At 40.7% G+C, this 23,160-nt stretch overlaps 1 protein-coding gene across 1 annotated transcript in view; it reads right to left on the minus strand.

The window, feature by feature from the left end:
- Positions 1-20,029, minus strand: part of XK (X-linked Kx blood group) — a 44,984-nt gene extending 24,955 nt beyond the window's left edge. The window contains exons 1-2 of the mRNA XM_023202620.1: positions 19,499-20,029; positions 11,476-11,738 (exon numbers count right to left, since the gene is read on the minus strand). Of these exons, the coding sequence (XP_023058388.1) occupies positions 11,476-11,738; positions 19,499-19,743 (508 nt within the window). The 5' untranslated portion in view covers positions 19,744-20,029. The remainder of the gene's footprint in view (positions 1-11,475; positions 11,739-19,498) is intronic.
- Between the last annotated feature and the right edge of the window lie 3,131 nt (positions 20,030-23,160).

Raw genomic sequence — 23,160 nt, forward strand, 5'->3', positions numbered from 1 at the left:
AAAAAAGTAAAACCATAAGAGGTGGTCTCCAGCCTGGGCAACATAGGTTAGATCCTGTGTCTAAAAAAAAAAAAAAAAATTAGCCAGGCATGGTAGTGTGCACCTGTATTCCCACCTACTTGGGAGGCTCAGTGGGGAGGATGGTTTGAGCCCAGGAGTTTGAGGCTATGGTAAGCCATGATTGTACCACTGCACTCCATCCTGGGTGACAGAGTGAGACCCTGTATAAAAAAAAAAAAAGAAAGAAAGAAAAGAAAAGAAAAAGAAAAAAAAAGAAAAGAGGTACTCAGCCTTCCCTAGATAAAATCTGAATATGAAATATATTATTAGTATAAACATTTCAGAAGTTCTAGATTGTATGAGAAGTTCCTAGAGATTTGCCAGTGCCCCCACTGTCCATAGTATGTTTCTAATTATCAGAGTCCTACTGGTGCTTTCCTTCATGATATTAGGCAACAAAATTATGGCATTAACAGTCACCATTTCAGTAGATTTCTAAAACTATTTAGTCACAACTTTCCTTTTAAGTTTTATGAAGCATCTTCCCTCACGGCTTTTTAAGTTGAGGATGCACATCAAACCTTTTAATGGAGGTTTAGTAAAATACAGATGTCTAGAATCTACCGTAGACTTACTTCAAAATATGATTAATCATTATGCTGACATACTTTTTGTTCAAAACTTTTTTACATTGGCTTTATTATCTTATTTTGTATGTCACAATTTCTTCTTCAGTTGTATTAGTTTTGTTATGTACTTCCACTGGACTTTTCACTTTATCACAAGTCATAAGTGAACCACAGGCACTTTAAGTCTCTATCATCTCCAGATGCTTTTTTTTTTTTTTTTTTTTTTATTCTTGTTGCCCAGGCTGGAGTGCAATGGTGCGACTGCGGCCTACTGCAACCTCCACCTCCCGGGTTCAAGCGATTCTCCTGCCTCAGCCTCCCAAATAGCTGAGATTACAGGCATGTACCACCATGCCCTGCTAATTTTGTGTTTTTAGTAGAGACAGGGTTTCATCATGTTGGTTAGGCTGGTCTCGAACTCCTGACCTCAGGCTATCCACCTGCCTTGGTCTCCCAAAGTGCTGGGATTACAGGAGTGAGCCACCATGCCCGGACGATACCTTTTTTTTTTAAGAATTGTGGTCTCACTTTATGGCCTAGGCTAGAGTGCAGTGGTGCAATCGCAGCTCACTGCAGCTCAGAACTCCTTAGCTCAAGAGAGTCTCCGAACTCAGCTCCCCATGTAGCTGGGACTACAGTTACATTCCACCATATCCCGCTAATTTTTAAAATATTTTTGTAGAGACGGAGGTCTCACTATGTTGCCCAGGCTGATCTTGAACTCCTGGCCTCAAAGGTTCCTCTTGCCTCAGCCTTCCAAGTTGCTGGGATTACAGGCATGAGCCAGCATGCCTGGCTCTCCAGATAGTTTTTGATTTACACTGATGCTTTCCTAAAGGCCCTACAATCAGCTACAGGAGGGAGATTTTTGTCTTCAGCAAAGAAGGATTGTCTTAGAGCACCATGAAAAAGGTCAGTACCTCAAGTACTTCAAAGACTAGGTTCTCGAACACAGGCTTCTCATGCCATCACATTGCCACATTTAAGACAATGGTTAGTGGACAGATCAGAATTACCGGAACACCTTAACTGAGACATATTTGTGTTCATAACACAGTTTAACACAATGTCCAGTGGAACAAGACCTAGGTTTGCAAAGCCCAAAGACTTATACTATAAAATCAGCACTTTTCTCCTAACTTGTCTGGCCTTCCCCAAATAAAGCACAAATGAATATTCTTGGGACTGAGTTATTGAGTGCTTCCCAAGAAATTCAAGAGATCCTAACACCTTGGTATTGAAGACTATAGCTTATTTTTCTCAGAGGAGAACATTAAACACTTTCTCTTTTGAGACCCCTTTTTCAGGATACAGTAGAGGAAGGAACCCCAGGCCATCATTCGACTGTGCTGCCCACTCACCATGTGACTTTACAATAACTGATTACCATCACTGGGCCTCAGTGGCCTCAGCTGTATAATGGAGACCCTAAAAGAATCGTGTCCTCTGAACCCTATGTACCCATTTTCCATAGAAATATTTTGTTAGGAAAAGAGCACAGTCATAATTATACATTTCTAGCTGACCTTTGAAACAATTTTTCCATTTTTCTCACTGGAAAGTGATAGGCCCCCAAGTAAACTACACTGTAGGAGACCAGAACCCAGTTCTGCCTCTTCTTTCAGTATGTTGTCCCTTCTTGTCATGAAGAGTCCCTTTCACAGTTGCCTTGGTGAATTCTTTTTATCCTACATTTCAGAAGTCAACAATCTCACATCTGCCACATCTAACATGCCCCACTGATGCTAATTGTTTTCCTTAATTTAAGTGTTTTGGTTTAACAGAAGTAGTTCAGCAACATTTTCACCAGTATCATGCTAAAGTCCTAAACATAAGAGGGATAAATCTGTTTTCATGAAGACTCTGAAGGAGAAACAATACCAACTGCAAGTCCTGTTTACTGCTTTTCGTGAGATTTAAAATCTAAATCTAAATCTAAAATCTAAATCTAAAAAGTTTGAGGACTGGTACAACGAACTGTCTGTTACCAGTCAGTTACGATAAGTATGGACATTGAGAGCTGGCATTAAGGAATCTGTATACATCTGATTTAGCCACATTTAAATTAGTGGGCTCATTTTTTGAACAAGGTATATACCAGTGCAGTTGTTAAACTCGAATGACAAGTCAAATATGAGTGGCATACTAGTAATACAACCACATATCAGTTCACAATGTACTGGAACAAGAAAAACAAGGAAGTTTGCTTGGTCCTAACCCAATGTTATTTTGAGAAGCACTGCACAATATACTACTTCATTAAATGAGATTGATTGTTCTGAATACTGTGGACTCGTAATTAATTTACAGTGAGAGTAACAAACTCAAGTATCTCCATTAATCAGACAACTACTATAAATTAATGAAGTGGGTCAAATATAGGACCTCATAGGAAAGAGTATGGAAGGAATGTGGCAAACCAGAGGTCCAGTCTTCATGGAGCAGTAGCTAGTCATCTCTATGTCACTGTAATCATGTATACCCTCATTTCTACTCCTCAAGAGAGCCAGAAATCCAGACTTCCAGGTAAAATGTTATTGATTTTCAAATGCTACCAGCTTATTAATTTTCTTTTAAGATGTCTGCTTAGAACTAGCAAACCTATCCGTCATCCAGATTGAGTTGTAAGATGCCACTTTGTAGACTGTGCTTTAGGAAATAATATATTAGAGATTAGCAGTGTCAAGGTTGTCCTTAGGGCCATGTGGAAGATGTGCTTGTCTAAATCCCAGAAGTCTTTCTTGCCATATCATGTCCACTGAACCTCATATTTCGAGGCACCTCATTGTCAAGCTGCTCACCCCACACTGCGTGATTCCTTATGGACAGCCATGGAGCACTCCCAGCCTTAGCCCAGCTCCTTGCTTCCTCTTCTGTGCATTTGAGCTGCAAGCAGGCCTCTCTCTAGCAACTCCAGGTGGGGAGTCTCCTTCAGCTCATCACTTCATGGCGACAGCGCCCCCTCCCCTGGCCGAAGTGAAACATCTTTGTGTCCAGGACATGGGTTTCTCACAGCCTAGTTTTTAAACACGAGACTGCTATTTACTTCATTCTCGGGACACTATTGTGAATTAGCCAAAGGCCAAGCTGGGTCCTTCTGCTTAGACAGAGGCAGAGAGAGGGCGAATCACAAGGCAGGAGGAGCAAAGGGGACACAAAGAGGAAGGGCTCTTCCTCTGCCAGGCACTCTCCTGTCTCTCCACAGGGTTCAGCAGGATGTGGCTCTCACAGCCAGTAGCCCAAGTGCCCAACAGTAACCTGAGAACCAGACCCAGATGCACCCTGGGGAAGCCTGCCTGCGTGTCTGGGGTTAGGGAAGGAGACAGATGCAGCTGTTTATTAGGGGTCACACTGTGCATATCCCAAGTGGACTCAATCTTTGGGTAAACTAAAGATAAGGGACTCTTATTACCGCTGTTTTACACATGAGCAAGCCTGCCCAGCAGGAGTAAATGAAAGTCCAAGATCACATGGTCAGAAAGTGGTGAACTAGGATCTCAAACCCAGGTTGTCTGATCTGTTACTGAATCTGGCTGGGCAGCCTCCCGGCCAGCAGGCAGCAGAATGCGGCCATAGATGATCCAAAGAATGGGTGAAAATCTAAAATATGGACATTCACAGGCAAGGGGACAGATTGCTACAACACTTGATGTGACACCTGTTTTAAACAGTTCAGAGCACAAGTTTTTAAAAGTACAGTACATGCTTTAGAGACCATCACTTGAGACAGAATTACACAGGTTATTTGTATACCTTTGAACCTGTTTTTGGCCATTGATAACTCTACGCTGTTCTATGAAATACATGATCATACACAGATTATTTTTTCTGGGAATGCGATTGATAATTGTGTTTATAATGGAATACATTTACAAATAAGTTTTGTAATATTTTGTAACCATTAAGAACTGATTGGATTGCATGTCCTAGGCCAAAGAGCTTTTATATAATGTTACTACTTAATTTAACAGTGTCCATAAGAGGACAGAAGAATATATTCCAAAAAAAAAGTGTCATAGTACGAGTTACTAATCCCTGTCTCAAGTCTTTTTTGGAATGAGGCAGGGTACAAATAAATAAATAAAATAACATGACCAAAACTTTTTTTTTTTGCATTTTTCCTTGTGTTTTTCCCATCACTCCTCAATCTCCATGTAAAGCCTGTCCCATGAAGTTCATGCCAGCTAGCATGCAGTGTGCCCCCTCTCCACCCACCCCTGTGGCCACTGCCCTCTGGCTTCAGACTTTGCTATTCTGAATAAAGCCTCCCGCACCTCAGTCAGAGTCTGCAGCTCCACCCCAGGTCCCAGCATCAGGTCAGGAATTTATCAAGCCTAGGAGGCCCCCAGCAACTCTCTGGCCTCACAAGGTCTTCCAGTTCAAAGCCAATGAGGAAGTCTCTATATCTTTATCCCCAGTCAGCTCCTCCCACCAGGGCCAGTGCTCTCACCAACACCACTGGAAACTGCCCCTTCTAAAATCAGTGATTCAAACACCCCACACTGGCCACACCTTCCACCTATTCAGCTCTCTATGGGATAGCTTCTCCTAGATGTCTCACAGACACCTACAACCCAAAATAAGAGAACCTGAGAGAAGTCAGGGGCACTGTCATTAAAGACTTTAATAGCATGGGCTGATGGCAGCAGCCTGGGGTCTCTCATCTATGGAAATTTTTGAGGCTGGATGAAATTGTTGATGAAGTCCTGCCAGGTTAGGAGACCCAAGCATCCCTCCTTCTCAGGCTGGGGCACCTCATCAACCTGATGGTGGGTACATCCTCCAAGAGGCATCTGAGCTCCTCATCCTTGTGCATGGCCATATCCATGTGTTCTGGGGTGATGTGCACCCTGCAGCTGTTCTGGGCCTCCTTGCCTGCCTGCTCCAGGATGTTGGCCATCAGATACTAGAGAATAACAGCCAGGAAAACAGGTGTGGATGAGCTCAGGCACTGGGAATACTGACCTTCTCGCAGAAAGCCGTCCATGTGGCTAACAGGAAACTGCAGCTAGGCTTTTGTGCAGCAGGGAAGAATCTCCTTTCTAAGACTCCTTTTTGCCCTCACAAGGTCTTGGTGAGTTTTGTTTTGATCAGCCCTCGTCGGTTTTCCCACTAGCCTGAGACTCTCCAGGTACCAGTGCTTATTCCCGCCCATTGTGCTCCAGGCCCTCCTTGATCAGGGAGCTGCCTTCATGACAACCTCAACTTTGTGATATTATTAGTGTCCACTAAGCCCTGATCAAGCCTGGCCTCGAAATGTCTCTGACAGGAACCTGCTCACCCTAACAACTGGACCATCTTTTTGAGGAAAGTCTAACTTTATACTTGACTTAAACATTCTAGCAACAACAACAAAAAAAAGTGTTTCAGTCAAAACCTTGTTCTGTCTTCAGTACACCAATCCAGGTTCTGTGATTCTAGCTTTGTATTGCCAGTGAGCTCATTTACATTCATCTACAAGCTGTAAGTCACTAACAGACATGCTCAATGTCTTGTACAGTAGAGGTTCAAATGTCACCCCTCTCATGCTGTAATAAAACCAGTTTTACTTCCATTTACATACTCAGTTTGATATCTCTAGTCAATATTCCTACATCTGTCCTTTGGGTTATCTTATAAGCTGGTCCGAACATCTGCTTGTTCTCTCATGAGTTAAATAGAATCTTTAAAATGTGTTCATTTCTTTAAGCCTGAAACTGAAAGTAAAATATACCTTGCAAACCTGCTACTTCACTACCAAGATAAATGGAGATCCAAGGCTACAACAGTCCATATCAGGAACTGGGAACTATTCTTGACATCTCTCACTGCCTCACCTTCATATCCAATCAATTAACACATTGTTCCACTTAGGCATTCTTAATATTGCTCCAATAATCCACTCTAATTATTCCAGTCCAGGCCATTATTCTCACCTTGACAACTATAGTAGCCCACTTCCTAGCCTCTCTGTTTCCTCCTTCACTCTCTTCCAATCCATTTTGCAGAGTAATCAGTTTCTAAAACTAAATTTGATCATGACACTTGTTGCTTAAAACTCATCAGTGCCTTCCCATTGCCTCTGGAATAAAGCTTGAAATCCTGGGATGCTCTTTCCTGATTTTTCTTCATCTGGCTTCTTTTCTTCATCTAGCAGTTTTCAGTTTAAACCTAAGTTTTGGAAACCTTTGTCTCATTTCCCAGACTCAGTTAGACACCCCCCAATATACTCTCAGAGAGGCTACTTATCTTTCACTTTGCAGGATTTACCTTAAGTAAATTATGCATTTGATTAATAATTTGTCTGATGTTTATATATCCTATTCGAAGACGATTGGGGCCTGTCTACCTTATTTACCACTTTATCCTCAGAGACCAGTACAGGGTCTGAAACACAGAATACACCCAAGAAATACCCGTTGAGTCCATAAATAAAGTCACACAAACCTAACCTCAAATTCTGGCTCCTCTGGCAGACTATGAGTACAATTTTCCTCCTTTTTTTTTTTTTTTTTCTTTTGGAGTCAAGGTCCTCCCAGGCTCAAGCAATCCTCCTGCCTTATCCTCCCAAGTAGCTGGGACCACAGGCATGCACCACCACTCCTGGCTAATTTTTGTATTTTTTGTAGAGATGGGGTCTCATCATGTTGCCCAGGGTGGTCTCAAACTCCTGGGGTCAAGCAATTTGCCCATCTTGGCTTCCTAAAGTGCTGGGATTACAGGTGTGAGCCACTGTGCCTGGCCCAATTTCCCTCTTTAGTAAGACGGAGATATTATCTACCTCAGGGACACTGTGAAAATGAAACAGAAGAATGCCTATCACAGTACCTGCCACAAATCAAGGGTTCATGAAACAGTCATTTTTACTACCAACATTACCACCTTGAGTGGAATAGAGAAGGGTACTGTGAGGCACAGGCAAGCCAAATGGCAGGCTGCAGGGGCCTTCACAAAGCACAGTAACATTGGTGTGCTCACTTAGGCTTCAGCCCAACCCATCCTCCAAGATCCTCAGACTTGAGCAAGCCCTTGCTGAGAACTGATTAGACTCAGGGAATCTCAGGATGTCCAAACTCACCCAAGACTGAAGCTCACAGACACAGTGTTCATTATTCACTGACTATGAGAAACAAAACTTCCCCATAGCATAAGATTCCATTGACATGAAAGATTCATAATAGTCAAATCTATAGAGACAGGAAGTAGATTAGTAGGTCGCCAGGGGCTAGGGGCAAGGGAAATGAAGAGTGACTGTTAATGGATAGGAGGCTTCTTTTGAAGTCTAAAAGACAATGAAAATGTCTAAAATTGTCTAAAACTTTTCGGTGTAATGAAAATGTCTAAAACTAGACAGTGGTGATGATTGTATAATATTGTCAATATACTGAAACCTACTGAATCGTACACTTAAAATGGTGAAATTTATGTTATATAAATTATATTGCAATTGAAGAAAAACAATAACTCTCCAGTGACCATGTAGCTGCCTCTCCCTTCTCTCCCTCAAGAGAAACTCTGCTAATGCCAAATCCATCAATGTTTGCTCAATGAGCACAGAATCAGAGAGAGAGGAGAGAGTTACAGAATTTGAATGCTGAATAGGGTCAGGTTGTGATGGACTCTATGTCCTTCTGTCAAGAGGGACACATTTCTATTGGTCTGGATTGCATTTAGATGATGTGGCAGACACTGTCAGTTGCCTATTCATTTTCCATTCCTCTCACTATCTTAAGAGAACATGGTTTTGTTATGGGTGGTCATGGGCCCAACCACATGCAGGCCATGACTAGTCTAATCCAATGTTCTCAAACTTTGCTGATAATAAAATCACCTGGAGCCCTTGTTTAAAGAACAAAAGGGAAATAAAAAGAAAAGACATAACTTTGGCTCCCATCCCAGACACAGCAAATCACAGTTTCCAGAGATGAATCCTGGTAATCTATATATTTAACAAGCCCCCAGGTAACTCTAATCATCATCAGGGAAGTTTGAGGAATACTGGTCTAAACCATTGGTGGCAAACATTCCTAGACCTGGCTTTCCTAGCATCCCTTGAAGCTAAATGACTGATCAGTTCTGGTTAGAGACCTAAAGTCATTTCTGTTAGAGAGATTTCTGGAAAAGCTATAGTTTTTAATAAAAGGAGGAAGACAAAGCAAAGTCTATTAGGGAGATTCATGGAAAAGCTATATTCATTAATAAAAAGAGAAAGATATCTACCCTTCCTTCTTCCTGTTTTGAAGGTAGCTATGATGGTTGGAACTCTAGTAGCAACCCAAGCAAAAGGCCAATGGCTTGGCAGGGACATCAACTTTGCCACTATTGAGCAGCTGAAATAATGTCAGCAATTGTCTACTTCCAATATCTAGTTAGATAAGAAAAATAAACTCTAGGTTAACTTTAGAGTTAGGTGTTTGTTCCTTGCACCAAATACATTTCTAACCACATGACAGACACTACCAACATTTGCCTCTGTGACACACCCTAGACCATGCTCCATTCATAAGGGTCTTACCCTTTCCGGGTGAGATAATCCTTCCTTATATATGTTAAGGCAGTGATTGGGGTTAGTCAAGATCTGCATAAGTGGCAGCCATCTATCTTTTTAACAAGACCATGCCCACTTCCTTTTTCTGTAGCTATTTGATTTATCATTTAACTCTCAGAGGACTTATGTTTTTCCAAGTTCTTTTGGGACATTTCGATATCCATTGTGACACTGACATTTTATAAGATAGATCTGATTTTTCCTGAACAGAATTATGTCTGAAAAATTATAACAAGGGTTGGCAAACTTTATTTGTAAAAAGTTAGTAAATATGGCCGGGTGCGGTGGCTCAAGCCTGTAATCTCAGCACTTTTGGAGGCCGAGACGGGCGGATCATGAGGTCAGGAGATCGAGACCATCCTGGCTAACACGGTGAAACCCCGTCTCTACTAAAAATACAAAAACTAGCCGGGCGAGGTGGTGGGCGCCTGTAGTCCCAGCTACTTGGGAGGCTGAGGCAGGAGAATGGCGGGAACCCGGGAGGCGGAGCTTGCAGTGAGCTGAGATCCGGCCACTGCACTCCAGCCTGGGCGACAGAGCGAGACTCCGCGTCAAAAAAAAAAAAAAACAAACAAACAAACAAAAAAAAAGTTAGTAAATATTTTAGACTTTGTGGGTTACATTATGTTTATTGCAACTACTCAACTCTGTTGTTTTAGTCCCAAAACAGTCACAGACCATACATAAATGAAAGAGCAGGGCTGTGTCCCAATAGAACTTTACTGACAAAAACAGGCAGTGCCCAGATTAGGCCCATGAGATGTAGTTTGCCAACCCCTCAACTGTGAGACAATCGTCACTAAAAAAACTTGAGGAAAAAAGTTGGATCTACCTCTAAAAATCAAATAGGCTATCATCACATCTGATTTCTTGCTGTATCCCTGCCACTTGGAAAAACAATAAACTGGGAAAAAGAGTATAGTGGCATGCAGTTTGGTCAAGACCCATTCCAGTTATAATTCCTTAGGGAACATGGATGCTGCTATATTTATTGAGCTTTTACTCCCTACCAGGTGTTGTGGAAAGTATTTCCATATAAATGTTGATCGACTAAGGTTCAAGATCTCTACTTGAGATCCTGACTCATACTTTAAGAAACATAATCAGGCAACCTGGATAAGGGAGATGGCTCTAACATGTAAGTATCCTGTGACTCTGACATGAATTATTACCAGCCAGTCTGAAATATAGGTAGAAAGAGGATAAAACTGAGTGAAGTAAAATAAATAAGAGTCTTTCTTATATTCAATGTTTTCTTAAACATGTATTTTTTCAACTTAAGGCTTTTAAATCATTTTGTATACCCATAATAAAACTTACCATAATGGTTTTCATTTACCCATAATATTAATACTTGGGAGGGTATCCACTTCTCATTTGTAGGCTTTTCAATAAAATCTTGACTCTGATGCAAATAGTGTTGTTTTTTAAACTTAACCAAAATCTGCTTTTAATTTGATGATGTGAGAATAGCCCAAAGGTAGAACATTGTCTTGACTTATAAACTGATATACCTATTACAAATCTAAGAAGACAAGAAAGTGGCCTTGTTCCATTATTCACCACAAAGTTGTTAAGCCAACTGTCTCAACTTGTTGAGAACTAGCACTGAAAGACAGAGTGAAATCCCAAGAGGACCAGCCTCCAGTAGCTGTATTTTCAGCCTCTGGTAAACTATATTTTCTAAAAATGGCCACAGTGGTATTTTTGGTCCCACATGATCTTCCAGAACTCTACCATTCCCCAGCAAGAGTCAGAGTTGGCTTCCCTCTCCCTTCCCTTGAATCTGGGCACAACTCTTGAGTACTTCAACAATGAGAAGGAAGCAAAAGTGATGTGCCCCAACTCCCAAGCCTGGATCACAAAAGCTGATATGGCTTCCATCTGGCCTTCCCTCATTCTTAGAACACTCACCCTTGGAAGCAGCTACCATGCTCTAAGGAAGCTCAAACTCACCCACACAGAGAAATCAAATGGAGAAGATCTGAGACTCCCAGCAACAGCCAATATCAAAACATGTGAGCAAAAAGACACGTGAATGAAGGGGCCTTGAATAGATTCTAGCCCCCCACCTTTGAGCCACCCTAGCTGATCCTTAGTGGATTACAGATTAGGTAACCCTTTTGAGCCCTGCCGAGAATGCAGAGTCATAAGCAAAATAAATGTTGTTATTTTAACTGAGTTTTGAGCATAGTAACTAGAACATAGATTCAGAATTAAATGCACTTAAGAACAAATTTCCTTTGAAACAAAATAAACTGTATGTTTTGCTTCTCATTTTGATCCCCAAATGCAGGCAGAAATTAAAAATATACGTACTTCTTCCAACAGTGACGTCCTGCTGCATGACACTTATGTACAGCTGTAGGGTCAGCTGGGGGGCTGAGCCCAAGAAAGCCTGGATCACCGATGCCCGGCTGAACGCTGATCGGTGGGTGATTAGCTTGCCTTCTGCCTGGCCCACCTCCTTCTCAATCTCCTCTGAGAGGCCATTTTTTGGCATTTGCCTCTTCTTGGTGATACTGACATAAGGCTCTTCATTGTTGCCTGACTGAAAGTAGATGCAGAAGACTTCAAAACACCTGAAAACAAATCAGCAAGTCATAATAATTAGAGACAGGCAGGATTCTGACTTTCCATGCTCATCCTACTTACCTTTAGCCTGATTCTCAAAGCCTTGACTTGGCTACTCTGAACTCTTCTAAGTCACTCTTCTAAATCAACCACTCCAAGGACTAGTTCTCCGTATGCAGTCCTTTTGAGGCTTTCCAAGAGGCCAATGGGAATGAATGGGAACCAAATGAAGAAGTAACACCAAAGGCCACTGAAGCAAGGAAATATCTTAGAGAATGGAAAGTGGTTCCAGCTCCAGGGTCACAGAAATAATGTGCAGTTTTCCTTCCTGACACACACTAGCTGTGTAGCCATAGCCAAGTCACTTACTATCCCCACCCCAGTATATTCCCTCCACTATAAAGCAGATATAATGCCCACTTTGCCATATTGCTGTGAAAAATGATAATACAGTGTGACTGCATGCATGCATGCACACACATGTGTGTGTTCCACATCCAAAAGATGCCCCAAACCACCCCAGTTAAAACAGAAGCCATGGCTTGGAAATCCTCCAGCACAAGGCAGCTTACCATCTAGCATTTCACTGGGAGACCACGACATGTTACCTATCTCTCTGTTTTCATTAGTCCTTACAGGGCAGGACTAAAGTTAGTCCCACCTAGGGATGGAGACTTAATCAGTGACCTTTCCAGACTGAGAGAATACCTGGCTTTTAACATCTGAATTTCCTCTCTAGGTAAAAATATGGATGCTGAAGCTGGAAGAATACTGAGGTCTGTGATTAACTTTGAAGTACACACACACACACACACACACACACACACACACACGAATTGATAGATGGATAGATATGTGAAACAAAATGTTAATTGTAGAATCTAGGTGGTAAGTACTTGGGCATTCACTATAGAATTCCTTCAACTTTTCTTCTGTGTGTTTGAAAATTTTCATAATAAAATTCTGGTGAAAAATGTGTTTTCCCTAGGAGTAAGAAAAATACTCATGGCCGTAGGTTTATAACTTGTTAAAGTACTTTTTGTCCCTCCTCTAACATGCACTTTTATAACAACTTTATGATGCTGCCAGAAGATTTTAATGGCTTCATCTATTTTACTATTTTATTGAATGTTAATGTTATAATGCTAACTTTATACTCTCACCCTGAGGCGACTACGGCAACTGGAATGTATTTATAGTTTGAAATAATAAAACAAAGCTTGACGTAAGAGAGGAAATGCAGGAACCTTTCTGGTGAGTACAAAGTGGACATATTTTGTGATTAATACCATTGTTCATTTGTTGCTAGGAGAAAGAAGGTGCATGGTGTGTGTGGGTGTGTGGGGGTGTTGATTTGTGTACGACATTTTGTCCCGTGGGGTCAAGAACACTTTAATGTATTACATGAAAATATGTAAAACCACACAGACCAGTTTCTTCAGCTGGAAATAACGTCAATGTGAAGTTCAGGCCATGAGTTCAATCCCAAGCATGTCCAATTGAATTTTCTCTGAAGGAAAACTCAAATTAATCACTGAAGGCTATATGAGGCCTAGCAACTTCACATTGTTGGACCACTGACCACAACAAAGATTAGAAAACAGAAAGAACTGTCCGGGTGTGGTGGCTCGCGCCTGTAATCCCAGCACTTTGGGAGGCTGAGGCAGGCGGATCACCTGATGTCAGGAGTTTGAGACCAATCTGGCCAACATGGTGAAACCACATCTCTACTAAAAATACAAAAACTAGCCAGGCGTGGTGGTGCAGCCCCGTAGTCCCACCTACTCGGGAGGCTGAGGCAGGAGAATTGCTTGAACACAGGAGGCAGAGATTACAGTGAGCCAAGATTGCACTACCGCACTCCAGCCTGGGTGACAGAGCGAGACTCTGTCTCAAAAATATAAAACAAAACAAAAACAGAATAAACTGATAATCATCTTTATTCTCATATATGAGATGAATGCAGATGCAGTTTACTAAGTGCTGTGGGGAATGCAGACAGCTGGATACCCCTGCCTCATTTGGGGGCACTCACAATCTAAATGGGATAGTGGGACATATGCACAATAAGAATAATAAATAATGAAAATTAATATTTATATAGCACTTTCAGTTATGCCATTTTATCACGTATGATCTCACTTAGAAGAAAATGTATTGCAACAATTTAAATCATAGCATTACGTATAATAGCAAAATTCTGGGAATACTCTAAAGGTCCCAAAAATGAAAGAATAATTAAATAAATCCTAATAATATCAATTCAATGAAACATTATACAGTCCTTAACATCAATGGTATAGAAGTACAAATACCAATATATAAATTTTTTTAAAAAGACAGTCTCACTCTCTCACCCACACTGGAGGGCAGTGGTGTGATCATAGCTCACTGCAGCCTCCAACTGCAGCCTCCAACTGCTGGCCTCAAGGGACCCTCACTCCTGAGCCTCCTACGTAGCTGGGACTCCAGATGCATGCTACTGTGCCCAGCTAATTTTATTTTTTGTGAGGAAACAGTCTCACTATGTTGACCAGGCTACCTATTTTTACCATATTGGGTATGTGAAAGAAGCAAATTACAATAGAATCACATATTTTAAATTACATTTTCTGTAAAAAGAAAATCACATATGTAAAAAATATATACAGATTACACACACATACCCACACATACATATAAACAGTGAAATGTTTCAGCTGGCTCATACTGACTCAGGAGAGCAGACTGTTAAATAGGAATTTTGTGAGCCAGTTGTTAAACAACTGGTAGCTTGATCAATCATGATGGGAATATATGCATTAGAGAAATCAGCAAACACTGAAAATCAGGGCTTGTTCTCCCCGAGAGACAGTTTACTAGCATGCCATTATAAAAATATTAGTAAGGATATATAACAAAAGCATTAGGAATTGTTCTCTCTGAGCAGTCAAATGAGAGCTTTTATTTTCCTCATTGTGCAAATCTGTTTTCTGCTCTTCTGTCATTTTAAAAAATGTTTTACTTGCATAATAAAATCAAGCTTAGAGCTTTGAAAGACTAAAACAAACAAATTAAATACCAGCACATGCTAAGAACTGAATGAATGAAATGAGGGTTCAGATGAGAAAGCAATTTTCCTGATGCCAAGGAAGGAGCTGGATGAAACTGGAAGCATTCTGCAGAACTGTAGACAAAGTAAAACTTCCATGGTCATTTGATGGAAATGAAAGAAGGTCCTAAAGCTCAGGTGGAACCTCTTGTAAGCCACTCTTTTTTCCCAGGTGATACATTTGTATTAGCATAGAGTTTTACATGTAGTCATAGGTGTTTAATACATTTGTAAAAGGCCCCAAGACCTCCTGCCACTGTAGGTTAGGAAAACTGATAAGAAACAAACTACTATTCTTGCAATTCTGCAAGACTCATCTAATTACTCAAAATCTGTTTTTATTTTTTGGTTTTTTATTTGTTTGTTGCTTGAGAGGTTGGCTGAATAAAGCCAGAAATTAGATACTTTTATCAAAATTGAATACTCAAGGTAGTTTTTCAGTAGCATCTACACCAAGGGAAAGGAAATTTTTTGTGAAGTATTTATAAGAAAGTAAATATTTTATTATTGGCAGGCCATGGTCTCTGTTGCAACTGCTCGATTCTGTCTCTGCAGTGTGAAAGCAGTTGTAGCCAATACATAAACCAGTGAGCAAGGCTGTGTTCCAATAAAACTTTACCTACAAAAACAGGTGATGGGGGTATTAGGCCTGTGGGGTACAGTTTGCTAGCCCCAATGTAGATAATCAGCAAGTTGATCCTTATTTTTTACTTTATCCCATTTTCAAGCCTCATAGCAGAAGGAGCTTATTCCTTAGCTGAAATCATGCATGCTGATGTCAGCATAAATAATCTGTGGTACCAGAGACCCTAATTAAAATACTTTTTCCGAAGAAATACTATAATTTCCAATAAGCCACATTATCTTCACATGACACACATGCTCTGTAAGCCTACACAAAACCCAAATTGGTTAAATAGAAAATGCTGCAAAACCTTTGAAAAGCCACTTGCTTAATCTCACTGAACCTCAATTCCTGGACTGTAAAAATAAGATAATGACAGTTAACTCACAGGGCTTTACCATGGATTAAATTAAACACTGTATATAAAAGTACCTTGCAAATGAAAAAAGAAATTCTCTTCAAATGTAGACTACTAACATTTTAAATTCTTTAAAAAGTTTAATGTAGAAGGATATATTATGGTGAATCATTTTGCAGTATTCTGGAAAGGTTTTGGGAACTTCTTAGGCTTTATTTTATAAATGCAGATTTTTCATGTACCATTTTTTTCCTCACTATACCAGTAATAAAAAAGAGATGACGGGAATTCCTTGAACCTGTAACTCATTTATATTTATTCCTCCCAATTAATTTATAAAAATTAGCATAAATGTAAAAGAATCATAAACAGAATTTTAAAAATGTTTTTGTGTTTTAGGTAAGAGATCTTTTCCCTGCTCTGGTTTGCTAGAGTATCTACTGCAATGTACAATAAGATTTTCCTTAAAATTATAAATAAATTCAAGGCATTATCCAAAGTTCGTATCATTCAAACTCAGGCTTAATGTGAAAACAATCATAAAAACTGTAACTACCATTTTAAATACAAGACTGATACAAATGAAATATGGTGCTCTCCCTATGTCTCCCTAAAGGAAAGAAGGAGCAAAGCCTAGTTAGTAGTATTTAGCCCAGAATCATTAGTGTAATGTATTGCAGTTTAACTGGGCCATCGTGCTGCATGAACTCAAATGCAGCACCTACCTAGCAAAAACACAAATTTGGCTAGTACTCATCCAAAAGCAAGAAGAGTTAAACTGTCAAAAAATAATTTAGAAATATTACTAAATCCAATCCATAAGGAAGGGGGTAAGAATCACCGTGACTCTCCTTTGTTTGAGGGAAATAATTTTTATCTTTATGTAAAGTTGATGTCTTAGAGTTAAAACGGAATCAAACAGTCAGCAGGAAGAAATTCCAGTAAGATATTAAGTCAGGCTAATACACAAGAATGAACTGCTTTTCTTTTAATCTGGAAGCTAAGAGACTTGGAACCACATTTTGTGTATCTCAGTAAGGTCATGGGTCCAATATCTCCTTGAAATAAATCAGCTGCATTAGAATCAGTGACTCCTTGTTGATGGAAGGGGCTTGCCTGTTGTTTTGTTTTTTATTTTTTCTTTTGTTTTTGCTCCAAGAAGACAATGGCCCATTCAGAACTTTCTGGAAATAGGTATTTTTATAGTGTTGAAACTTTATATATAGATGAGAAGTTATCTCTTCAAAGCACCAAAAGTTTTCTTTCCTTAATAAAGTTAAAATATTTTTACTGTAAAAACTGAAAAATATAGAAAAATAGATAATTGTTTTATTATATGGTTTTATATATTTTCCAGAATATTAAAATCACTCATAACCCCACTATTCAGAAATTATTATTCTTAACATCTTGGTATGTTTTCTTGAGTTCAGGTTTATACTTGTCATCTTGTTTTTATATATATTATGTTATTAGCTTTGTCTTGGGTTACTCTTCGTGTTTAGAAACACTTTAAATAGCAGCAGTGATAGGGTATTATCATTTACTTGGATTGCCAAGATGACCAAACTTTTTCTTAATTTAAAATGGAACTACTAATAGAATGTACTACACAGTCCTCTGCTTTCTTCCACTGAGCACAGGGAATATAATTAGCTCTTTTTAAGGAGGCTTGAGAACATAGTGTGAGGCCTCACTTTCCTCACCTACAAGATGGGGACAATTACATCTATGTCATGGTGAGGATTCAATGAATTGAGGGATGTAAGTACATATCAAACCATCTAGCACAAGAAGCTTTTGAGAAATGTCAGTTCCCCTTTTTCCTGTTACTCCACTTAAACATTATCTGTTTTCTTCTCACAGATAATGTTAAGAAATGATAAGTGCCCTGCCCAAAGTCAGATCACACTTATTTTACTGAGCGGGAATATAGTCTGGATCACAGGGCTTACCTGGCTAGAAAGGACTAACTCTCTCCTCACTAAATGGCTCCAGGTTGCAGGACTTCTAAAACTCCCCTCCCTTCCTTTCTTTTTCCCCAGACTCTTCCCCAGCTATCAGGAAGTCAGCAGCAACCTCCCACTTCTGCCAGTGTACCTGTTTATTTTCCTTTCTAGGATTCTGCAGCTTCTGGAGGCTGAGAAACTTGTTCACCAAGTTTGCTGTGACTGTGTGTAAACTACAAGTCAGTAGTTTGTGTGTCAGCTGGAACAGTTTTCTTTAATATGAGGTACAAAAATTTTATGGCCAGGCGTGGCAGCTCACGCCTATAATTCCAGCACCTTGGGAGGCCTGGGCAGGAGGATCATTTGAGTTCAGGAGTTCCAGACCATCCTGGGCAACATAGGGAGAACTTTAGGAGACCCAGGCGGGAGGATCACTGGAGCTCAGGAGTTCGAGACCAGCCTGGGCAACACAGGGAGACTCTTTCTCTACAAAAAATACAAAAAAAAAGAAAAAGAAAAAGAAAAGAAAATTAGCCAGGCATGATGGCGCTTGCCTGTAGTCCTAACTCCTCTGGAGACTGAGGCAGGAGTATCACTTGAGCCCAGGAGGTAGAGGATGCAATGAGCTATGATCTTGCTACTGCACTCCAGCCTGACTGATAAAGCAAGACCTTTTCTCAAAAAAAAAAAAAAAAAAATTATAACTTTGTAAAATTTATCTTGCTCCTCGATATGTGTATGCGTGTGTGTGTGTGTGTGTGTGTGTGTATGTGAGAGAGAGAGAGAGAGATTTCCTGGTAGGAAAGGTCCTTAGCTAGCTGAATTTTCTGGCAGCTGAGGTGTCTCTCTGGCCTTTTCATCTCTTCAAATTCCTCTGTCGCCTATGTCCAAAATTCAGTATTATAAACTTATTTCTAATCCAAATGGAGGGGCTTTGTTTTGCTTTTCCTATAGAGATGAAAGGTACTAAAACAACACATTTTAAACTCCTTAGCTAAGCCAGTCTGTTTTATAACAATATATTTCTACTTGCTTTGTGTTAATAAAAATTAATTTCCAGAAATGTCACTAACAGTTTTTCTTTACTTAACACATAGCAAGTTTTGTCTTCATGGTGCATGTGGACCAGCTTTAACGGCTACGTTTATAAGTTCGCCAGGGCCGGAAGACATTTCTAGAACCCCATATGTTTCCATATCCCATAATATTCATTACGCCACCAAGAGAAAAGAGTGGTGCATGGATTTCTTGACTTCCCTATGAGAATTAAATATTTTTAAAGCTTTTAGAACAGTGCTTGGCACACAGTAAGCTCCATGCTTGATAAAATTAAATCACCTGTACATGCTGTCCCCATAACCACAGCTTAGAACACACTTCCCAAGGGTTTGTGACCACAAAAGCCAATCCTGTCAGAGCCTACTTGACCCCAGAGAAACCAATGTCTTTAATGAGGTTGAAGCACAAGAAACTGCCATTTTTGTTGGTCAATTTCAGTTGAATGTTGGCTATTTCATTTGATGGAACCTAACAGTAATTCAGTGTGCCCCAGCTTTATAACCATTATGCCATGATTCGTCCCATTCCTGACTGGAATAATGGGGCTGAGGAGCATGGCGGACCGGCTTGGGGCCCAGCCACCTGTCTACACAGGAAAACCGCCTCCCTCCACTGGAGCAGGTCCAGGGATCAGGCCACAGGACCGGTGCTGCGGCCTGGGGCTGGCTCTGGGTTTCTGCACGCACCTGAAAAGGGGCCCAAGTTGCAGCAGGTGCAGCAGCAGTACGAGCGGGCGGTCGCGGCTGAGGTCGCGGTGTACGAAGAGGAGCGTGAGCTGCACGAGCGCGCAAGGCAGTAGCGAGAAAAGCAACGTCAGCGCCTGCCACATGCGGTCCCCGCCCGAGCGGTAGGTGCTGCTCAGGCTGAGCGCCGCCGTTGTCTCGGCCACGAACAGGAACACGGACGCCAGCACCGAGGCCGGGAATTTCATCTCCGCGCGTCAGCGGCTCTCACCGGGGACGGACGCAGTGGCGGTGGCTGCGTGGCTGTGGCGGCGGCGGCGGCGGCGGCCGTTGCTCGAGGGGCTCCCAGCATGCCCAGCCCCAAACTGCTCCCGCGCTCTGCGCAGCCCGCCGAGGGCACGCGGGCCCGGCCGACCGGCCTGGGCTCTGGAGCTGGACCTGGCGGGGGGCGGCCGACCTGGCTGGGGTGGGGTGGGGTGGGGCGAACAGCGCAGCCTCGCCGGGACACGCCCACGCGCTCCGTGCGCCGCCCGCTCGCTCGCTCGCCAGTGCCGGCTGCGTCTCTGTGGTGACCTGCCCCTGGCGGGCCGCGAACCCGCGTCGGGAGACGGCTCAGGCCTTGGCGCGGGAGCTCAAAAGGATATAGTTGGCCCTGCGGGCGTCGCGCGCAGCCTCTGGGTCCTAGAGTCCCTTGGGTCCTATCTTGGGAAACCGTTCACATCCCTTTGAAAAACTGCGACCACCCAGGCCCAGAATTGGAGTCCCGAAGCCTTTCTAGCCCAGTCTATTTTCTGGGCCGAGGAAACGCGTGATTCTTCAAAGGGCCAGCGTTTCCGGTCTTTTAAAAATAACCAGACCACACATAGGCTTTTCAAAGTGCAAGTATATTGTCATGCATCCACCACCAAGTGGGAAAAGATTTCACGTTTCACTGTGCCATGTGAGCATGTCCCTTTGTCTTCCAAATACAGTGGTCTGAAGCATTGCTTCCAGTGATGAAAAAGCGTCAAAGATGGTCCCTAAGAACCAATCTTTACCTCCCAGAAAAACTGCCTACAAAGTGTATTCCTCTATAACTGTAAGTAATTCAGGACAAAGATCAGGGCCTAATAAGGAAACAGTTTTTTTATTCCAAGGCAGACCTCTGCTTATTGGTGTGCCAGCACCAAGACTAACACAACTCCTTTTAGCCCATTGAACTTTCCACCATCTTCTTGATATCAGGATGTACTCAGCCCACCCCTGTCCCTCAGACCTCAATCAAGCCACTAAATCTCTCTAAAACTCAGGTTCCATAAACGGATTAGACTTAAATAATTATAAGATCTCTTCCCTTGTTGAAATTGGGGGATTTCAATCTTCAGGCATCTCTGGCATTTTTCTATTTAGGAAAATAATGTAAACACAAATAGAATGTAAAGATTCAAAAGGAATCAAAACAAAAAAAAGGTACAGGGAGAGAATGTGGTGGGCTGTTTTTCTGTTTTTTATGTGGCATGAGAAAATCCATTTATGAGTTAAAGGAAAGATTCAGCCAGCAGCTGAGAGGTAGCAGGCCCTTTCCCTAAAAGGATTACTAATGTCTATTTATAGAACACAGAAGGCCACCATGTCCTGGGCCAAGATACATACACTGCCACAAATACAGAATCAGCAGCAACACTCCACAGAGTATTTGTGTAATGTTTTACTTGACATCGTGGTTAGGTTTAAAGAAAAAATTGGTAGCTTAGAATTATTAATCAGTACACCGAGTATTTAGCATTAGATTTTATTTTAAGGCAAAGGACTATCACAGGTTTTACATTAAGTGTACTGTACATAAATGTATTATAAGGAGGGACAATAAGCCAATAAATAACATTGCTTTAAACACTATAAAGTCCAGTTTATAGCGAATTATTTTCTACAGTACAAAACGAATACAGAAAACACATTTGGAAAGATCACAGTGTTTTTAGAACATTGTAACAGCAGTTGTAAAAACCATAAGGTGCATCGCTAAGCTTCTGACTCTATCTTGCTTATAAAGAGATTTCACTATACCATGCAGTGGGCTGTGAGCAAACTCCCACATGAAAGGGAAGCAGTATCAACTGACTAGTACTATCCCCTCCAGAAACAATCAATAACAAAAGCTAAATTCTGATGAGCATTTGCAGGTTGATCCTTCTTAGTCTGCACACTTGCTCACTCAGTCTGCACACCAGCTAACTTGCTCCAGTGATCACGTCTTTCTGTATTATCATTTGCCATTTTGTCCTTGAGAATAATATATACCTTATAGGTTATGATTGCTAGTTTCCCTGTCAGACACCTCAGTGGGTTTTGACTAAAGATTAATGTCATGTATTGCATTATACTTTTTCACTAGGACCAAAACACCCATTATTTTTTAAAATATTATGTACATAATAATAGACTTATAGAAAGTGATGTTTTGGTGTATTAATATGTAACATATTAGAATACTTGAGAATTTGGTTTTATTATAAAATACAGTAGTATGACATTTTGTGATACAGTAAAATATGTGGCAAAATATTCTACTCTAAATTTAGACCTAAGTGCTGCAGATGTCTTTGAAAGAGCCTCGAAGTGCCCCTAAGGAAATATAACAATTAGCAAGAGGTCATATAACCTGTTATGGCAAAAAGACATTTTTTAAAAGGCTTACATTTTGTGTCCGAGTCTTCCAAAATTCTACTTGTGTACAACAGATAACTGCTGTTTGATTTAGTGCTAATAGAAATTAGTAGGATTTTAAAGTAGTAACAACCAATCACTAATATTTGGTAATTTTTTAATAATTTTATGCTTTTAACTCTGCATTTGTGCCAAGGCAAATATATTGCAAAGAGTACAATTTTATTAATAATACTAATTCTTTGATCAGTTCCTCAAAATTCAATAGTACTTTAAATAATAGTAGTTATTCCTAGATACAATTTGAAATAAGCAGTTATACTATATTGACAGAGTATTTCTTTGTACCTCCCCATAAGAAAGAAATTGCCCTAATGTGCTGTTTGTGAAATGTATCATTAGGAAGGTGAGCTTTGTTTTTTTCAATGATACAGTTATATTTCTGTAAGTATTGTGAATTATGCCAAGAAAGCTTTTTGGAGCAGTAAATTCTATTCGCTGGGAAATACACATTCCAAAACTAACATGTGGTGCTTGACCCAGTATATATTCCCCAGTATATGGCTTTGCAAAGTGCTCCCCCTAATAATTGGATTCTACAAAATCCATATTTTAATGTTTGTTAACTTAGAGCCATTGGATTAAAGATATTAAAACTCAGACTTCCAAGTAGAGTTCCCCCAGATGTTCAAAGTTGAGAAAGCTGTACCTTTTTAAAGATTGGGCCGTCCTTCCTTATCAGATTCTAAAACCGAACTTTTGCACTTAGAATATTTAATTTCTACTGCTGAAGAGTCTATATGCAACTCATATTACATTTGGCATTTTCAAGAACATAGGGATTCCACTGCTGCTACAGTATTCAAAAGACATCTTTAATATTGAAATAGCAAAGTCCTAAAACACAAAGACAAAACTGATGATCGAAATCAATCCACATGTTTGAATATATTCACATATAAGGGTTACCACATTCAACATGAACCAAATTCAGTAGCAGAATTAATTATATTGGTAAC

This window comes from Piliocolobus tephrosceles, chromosome 12 (assembly GCF_002776525.5).
Source record: "Piliocolobus tephrosceles isolate RC106 chromosome 12, ASM277652v3, whole genome shotgun sequence".
In the NCBI taxonomy this organism is placed as follows: domain Eukaryota; kingdom Metazoa; phylum Chordata; class Mammalia; order Primates; family Cercopithecidae; genus Piliocolobus; species Piliocolobus tephrosceles.